This window comes from Mirounga leonina, unplaced genomic scaffold (genome assembly GCF_011800145.1).
Source record: "Mirounga leonina isolate KUSES-001 unplaced genomic scaffold, KU_Mleo_1.0 Mir_129, whole genome shotgun sequence".
NCBI classification, from domain to species: domain Eukaryota; kingdom Metazoa; phylum Chordata; class Mammalia; order Carnivora; family Phocidae; genus Mirounga; species Mirounga leonina.
Genome location: NW_023270323.1, coordinates 39,266,759 through 39,273,307, shown reverse-complemented (window position 1 = coordinate 39,273,307; position 6,549 = coordinate 39,266,759). Strand labels below are relative to the sequence as shown.

At 44.9% G+C, this 6,549-nt stretch overlaps 1 protein-coding gene across 1 annotated transcript; it reads right to left on the bottom strand.

Annotated features, from left to right (window-relative positions):
* Positions 1 to 2,012: 2,012 nt before the first annotated feature.
* LOC118010885 (TOX high mobility group box family member 4-like) lies at positions 2,013 to 6,370 on the bottom strand. The gene is given in 4 exon segments (XM_035005585.1): positions 2,013 to 2,782; positions 2,784 to 3,251; positions 3,253 to 4,031; positions 6,343 to 6,370. Coding segments are annotated over 4 exon segments (1,674 nt in total). The 3' UTR covers positions 2,013 to 2,383.
* Between the last annotated feature and the right edge of the window lie 179 nt (positions 6,371 to 6,549).

Genomic DNA, 6,549 nt, shown 5'->3' with positions numbered 1-6,549 from the left:
ATTTTTTGGTTCAATAATGTCAAGTGAGATTCTTTCAAAAAGAAAAAGGTTTACAAAAGACAAGGAATTATTTTTTATACCACATTAAGGCATTAAGAAATTTACCAAAATCTATCAGGGACATTTAATTTTTTAAATGTTTTCCCAAAACTTCTAGGGGGAGTATATAGCCAGTGGGAGAAGTGGAGAGAGATCTCAGGGCAGGAAGAGAATCAAAGAGAAGATAAACTTAAATAGGTTCTTCTTGGACTAGCATGGACACACTGGGCTCTTTTATTCCCTTTGTTTTTACTGAATGTACTGTGTATTGAGACTTTGTTGAAACTGAAGTTCCCACACTCTGTGCTATGTACTAATAACCTTTAAGAGACTAAGTAGGGTATTGTAGTCTGCTCGGGCTGCTGTAACAAAATACCATAAACTTAAACAACACTTTAAGTGTGGTTTAAACAACAGAAAAATTTCACAGTTCTAGAGGCTGTGAAGTCCAAGTTCAAGGTGCCAGCCAACTAGGTTCCTGGTGAGAGCCCTCTTCCTGGTTTGCAGATGGCCATGTTCTCATTGTATCGCCATAGGATGGAGAGAAAGAGAGCTTGCTCAAGTCTCCTCCTCTTCTTATAAGAGCATTAATCCCATCATGGGGGCTCCACCCTCATAACTTCATCGGAACCTACCTACCTCCGAAAGCCCCACCTCCAAATACCATCACATCAGCTTCAACATTTGAATGTGGGAGGAACACGATTGCACTCCCACATGAATGACCTGAACATTTAACAGGCAGTAAATAACAACAGCTACCGCATATTGACTGGGGACTCTACTGGGGATTTCACTTCTTCTTCACAAAATCCAGTAAGGTCTTTGTGATCAGGTCCGTTTCATAAATGAGGGAACTGAAGGTCCTGGAAGTTAAATAAATGGGCCCATGGTCAAGCAGCTTGGGCGTGGTCTAAATCCAAAATTTGAATCAAATGTTTGGTTCAGGTTTTTGACTGCCAAAAAACCTGACATATGAGCTGGCAATCTTAAAACTGGGTTAACACTCTGTTTCCAGAATCTGCAACTGCCTAGTTTCCATTCCCTTGGGGTTGGCGTCCCTTTTGCAGCCCAGTAAACAACTCCTTCTGTTGTCTTCCCCTCCTAAGTGATGCTGTTGCCCAAGTAAGAAACCTGGAAGTGAGGAAGGTGCTTCCTTCTCCTACAGCCAGCTCATCAATACATTGAGTTCTGGGGGTCCTTCTACGCCTTCTATTTGCTTGCAATCTATCTTCTCTAGTGCTACATCTGTTACTGTGGTTCAGAAATTCACCATTTCATTGCGTAATTTACAACAGCCTCCTACTTGCCATCCCTGACTCCTGTCTTCTTACCTCTAGTCCATGCTTCCCGAGGATGTTTCCACTCCCAAGAGTGATTTTTCAAAAATTGTGAATCCAATCCTGTTCATCTACTATTAAAAATACTCAGTTTTCATTGCTTCAGGAAGAAGTTCAAATTTCTTCATATTCCTTATAATGACTTCACTGTTTTGGCTCTATCATTCCAGCCTCCTTTAGTATACAGTACTCCCTGGATCAGGATTGTATTTGGTTGCAAGTGACAGAAAACTAAAAATACCAGTGGTATAAACTATAAAAAGCTGATTTTTTTTTTCCCTTTCCGTATGGCAGGTGTGGTTTTTTGGGTTTTTTTTTTTTTTTAGACTTTGGTAAAACCTCTCATATTAAGGATATAGACTTCTGCCCTTTACACTCATAAACTGTAGTAAGTGCAAGAGGGAGGATCAAGGATTACAAAAATAACATTATTTGTAAAGAGAAATAAATAAGAAACTCCCAGGTGATAGTATTTTCCCTAGAGCCCAGGGTGCCTGCTCTGTTGAGAACTTTTGTTCTCCAAGCAATGTGTAGGTGTGACAGCAATCGTTCCTGTTTAAGAGATAACCTTTAATGCAACTTTTTATCCCCTTTAAAATGGATGCACACAGTGTTTTAGCCTAGGCTCAAAGCTGAGTATTCTCCCATCATTTTAATAATTGTTTAGGCATGTCCTATGACAATTATACCGAGTTTCCTCAAACAACCCCCCACCATCACCACCCCTATGTTCTGCTTGTTCATACTCCCTTTACCCTTCTCTGCTATTATCACTGGTATCTCTGCTTGTACTTGAAAGTAAAAAGCAATTCCAGATTACAGCCAATTCAATGGCCTTGCTCCATAGTATGGCCCCTGATGAAGAGACAGAAAAGGGGAGAAGCATGAAGGACCATCATGGGTTGAGATCAGGCACTACCAGAAGCCCAACTTGTTTTTTAAAAAGAGGCTCTTAGACATGTTCCCAGCAGATAAGTCTTGACTGGCTTGGAGAACAGGAAGGACTACTTCACAAACACCACAGTGTTTGAATTTCTAGAGGCCACCCAGGCCAAGAAGACATCCCTGCAGTGCTTCACCACACATTCATTGCTGCAGTACTCATTGTCCCAGTCCTTACTCACAACAGGAGGGTTCTCACAACCGGATCTCACACGTCGAGGCTGGGGTGAGAGTGTCACGGGAGACCCACTCACCAATTCAACATCCATTTGAGAAGGAGACTCAACCTCAAGAACTACATCTGTGATCATCTCACAGATTGTCTCAGGAGGGGTTTCCTCCACTGCGTGGGCCTCGGGGCTGTTGTTCACAGGCCGCTCAGGACTACTTTCCACAGCTGGTGGGACTAAGGGCGTCTGCATTTTCAGAGTGGGTGGAGGCACAATCTTGATCTGCTGGATCAGGTGGTGGCTGATGCTGTAAACTGATCCGAACTTTCTGAAGTGGAGGCTGCTGCATGGCCTGCAGTGGGGGAGGCTGCTAAAGAATGGTCACTTGCTGCTGAGTGGGGGGCTGAGGCATCTGTTGCAGTGGAGGGGGTTGTAGTCGGGGTGGAGGCAGGTGCATAGAAGCAGCAGCTGCTGCCGCTGCCTGCAACACTGAGCGAGTGACAATTTGGGCTTGTTGACTGGGCGGGATAGTGGCTGTTCTGGTTTGGCCTCGTTGGACCCCCCGGGAGGTCACCACTGTGGCTGGGATAACGGTAACCATCCCTCCTTGAGACATAGTAATAGAAGAGGGCAACATCTGTTTGGTAATAATCAACTTGGTGATATTGGGCTGACCCCCAGCCCCAGAAGATGCCTGGTTTGCCACATAGGAGGAAAGAGTGGAGTTAACAACAATGGAAGGGGACAGGGCAGGGGAGGGGGGGCTCTGTTGAGGCTGGTGAGGGAGATGCTGGGTCAACAGTAGCCATAGGAGGTGGAGAAGGAGTCTGTGACGGTGGCACTGGATCCAATTCTACTGTTTCCACAGTGACCTGACACTCTTGATTGTCTTTATATGCAGCCAGAGCCTTCAGATACTCTTTCTTGGCAGCTTCAGTTTTCCTCTTATACACCTGTTTTTGCTCCTCTCCAAGACTATCCCACATGGAGGCCACAATTTTTGAAACTTCCCCAAAAGTGGCATTGGGATTCTGTCCCTTAATGGCAGCCTGTGTATCACGAAAGAATAAAGCATATGCTGAAACTGGCTTCTGAGGTTCATTAGGATCTTTCTTTTTTCTCTTCTTTGGGGCCTTCTGCTTTTTTCCTGCTTCCACCACAACTGTCTTCTGGCTGGGAAGTTGCCTCCGGAAATCCTCAACACCATCCTCATGAAGTGAACTAGTAGGTGAAGGGGTGGTTGAAAGACGATCCTCAGGTGACTGGGCAGGTGGCAGGATGGTGCCACCCCCTAAGCTCAAACCAAGTTGAGAACTCAGTTCTGACTGATCAATGGTGGTCAACTGGCTATGCCCCATCAAGCCAGATGTCATGTCTGTCATTGGTACATCAATTGTAACAGGTGGGTTGGCACTGTACTGAGTTCCTATAGAATGGTCCAAGTCCATGGTCAAGCCCCCACTCAGGAGCCCCCCGCCCTGCTCCATCAAGCCATGGGTCATGCCCACAGGCATGTCCAATGTCTGGACCCCATATTGGGCTTAGGAACTTCCAGTTAGGTCTCACATAACTTTGTCACATGGCTAAATTTGCTGCAAAAGAGATTGGGAAATGGAGTCATTGTTTTTGGTGGTTATATGTCCAGCAAAAAAAAAAAAAAAAGACTCTCATATTTTCACTCTCAACTATTTGCATAATACACTCTATACATGGATTTTCTTGTGTGTCTCTCCATTAGTTGGAGAGTTCCTTGGCATGGGTGACTAGAACTCAAGTTCCAGGTTTGGGTTTGTTTTTTTTTTTTCTTGCAATAGAACATTCCATTTAGCTTAAATGTAGACACATAGCCATACATGTCTGAGAATGTGGACATAGGCATAATCCTGCACAGGGAACATGCGTTGCAACCCAGTGACTGATACAGAGGCCTCCTTGAAGAGGGGATATTTGAACTGAGAGCAGAATTAGGAGGAGCTAGTCATGCAACAGCCAGAGGGAGGAGCCTTCCAGGCAGAGAGTTCAGCTAGGACAGAGGCCTCAAGTTGAGGCAAGAAGGGATTTGGCATTTTCAAGAACAAGAGGAAGCAGTGTGGCTGGAGGGCAATACATAGAGTGCGGGAGAGTGGGCAGAGCTGCCAAGGCAGCAATGGCAGAAACAGAACACATGCCGGGTGAAGATGGCCCAACATGGAGGTCACCAGAATGGGCTCTGGGGCAGGCCGTTTGGATAGCCCACGGTTCTACCACTTACTAGCTGGGAGACCTTGATAAGCGACTTAGTCTCTCTGTGCCGTAGCTTTCCCAACTTTAAAACAGTCATAGAACAGAATCTTTATAGAGTGGTTGTTAGAGTGGTTTAAAGAACAGAAATTTATTTCTCACCATTCTGAAACACTGTGAGCACTCAATAGGTCCTTTACACCTACACACCTGCTCTTTTGAAGGTGTGTCTAGCTTTCTGCCACTCCTGTCTTTCCACTATCTTAATACCCAAACCTAGGCTCCTGCCACCCTCCTGCTCTCTAGTTCAGTTAGTTCCTCTCTCACTTGGAATTAGGTTTGACTACAATATAAAGCAGGTTAGACATAGAAAACTTCTTCTTCTTTCAAGTGGCAATCCTGAGGTAGACAAGCCCAGACTGAGATGGTGGCTCTGTGGATATTAGAGACCCTACTCCTTGCATCTTTCTTCTCCATCATCATTGACTCTGGCTTCAGATAGATGCTGGGGTTTCAGCCAACGTCATGTCCATGTCCCAGAAAGATAAAAGGTAGAAGGAAGGAACGCTGGGTGGCTCAGTCAGTTAAGCATCTGACTTTGGCTTGGGCCATGATCTCAGGGTCCTGAGATCGAGCCCTGCGTTCAGCACTCAACCCTTACCCCACCCCCACATCCAGCCCTGCGCTAAGCAGGAGTCTGCATCTCCCTCTCACTTTACCCCTCCGCCTACTCGTGCGCTCTCTCTCTCTCTCTCTCAAATAAATAAATAAACATCTTAAAAAAAAAAAAGGTGGAAGGAAGAAAGGACAAAAAGGCATACTCATTTTAAAAAACTATTCCTGAAGCCCTATCCAACAGCCTGCTGTCGTTTCATTGTCCAGAATTATTCACATGGCCACACCCAGCTGGAAGAGAGGCTGGTGTATGTTTTTTCCAGCCTGGCACATTAATTACTGTGAAAGAATCCTATTGGGATAAACCATCTTCTTTCTTGTTGCCCAGATTCTAATCCAGACTCCTATTCTTTGTCTTCTAGGCCACTTCTCATGGGCTCTCTGTCCAAAAATTCCCATCTTCAACCCATTTTACACATGCACAGCCTTCAGTAGCTTTCATTTGCATCAAGCAGGGCCCACAAACTAGTATCTTGCAAACTGAATCCAGCCTACAGTCATATTCTGATTGACCTTCATGGTACTTTCAAAACAAAATAAATTACGTACCACTGAATTGAATTACTTACCAAAGTTTAACAAACCAAAATTCTCTCTAAAATCCTGCATTTCCTTCTTTTGATAGCAGAGGTTCTGGGCCCACATCCCTAAATAGCAATAATTAGCTGTGGTTGGGTGATCACTCACTGCTTTGGATAGCGTTTGGGATTTCCAGTTTGCCCCAATCCCGGCTCTTCTCTTGCCTCTTCCCAGACCATACCCAGATCACAGAAAATTTACATTTTCTGACTATCCCCTGAAAGCATTTGAGTTTATGAATCTTGGCTGAAAGAGTGAAAGCTAAAACTCCTTGTCTTCTCTTCAAGACCCTTCCATGATCTGGCCCTAGCTCACTCTTCCAGCTCTTCTCTTCATGTGCTGTCTGCTCCGAACACTCCCCACATGGCATCTCTTGCCTGTAAGCTCCATGAAGGCAGAAACCATGTCCGTTTTGCTCACCAGTCAATTCCCAGCACCCACAATAGTGCCTAGCTCATAAGGAATGCTCAATAATTAATTGTTTGATGAATCAATCCTTGTATTTTGTCACCTCCTTGTTTATGCTCATGGTTCCACTCCCTCCAATGACCTTCTCTCATACCCATGTGATAGGAGTTCAAACA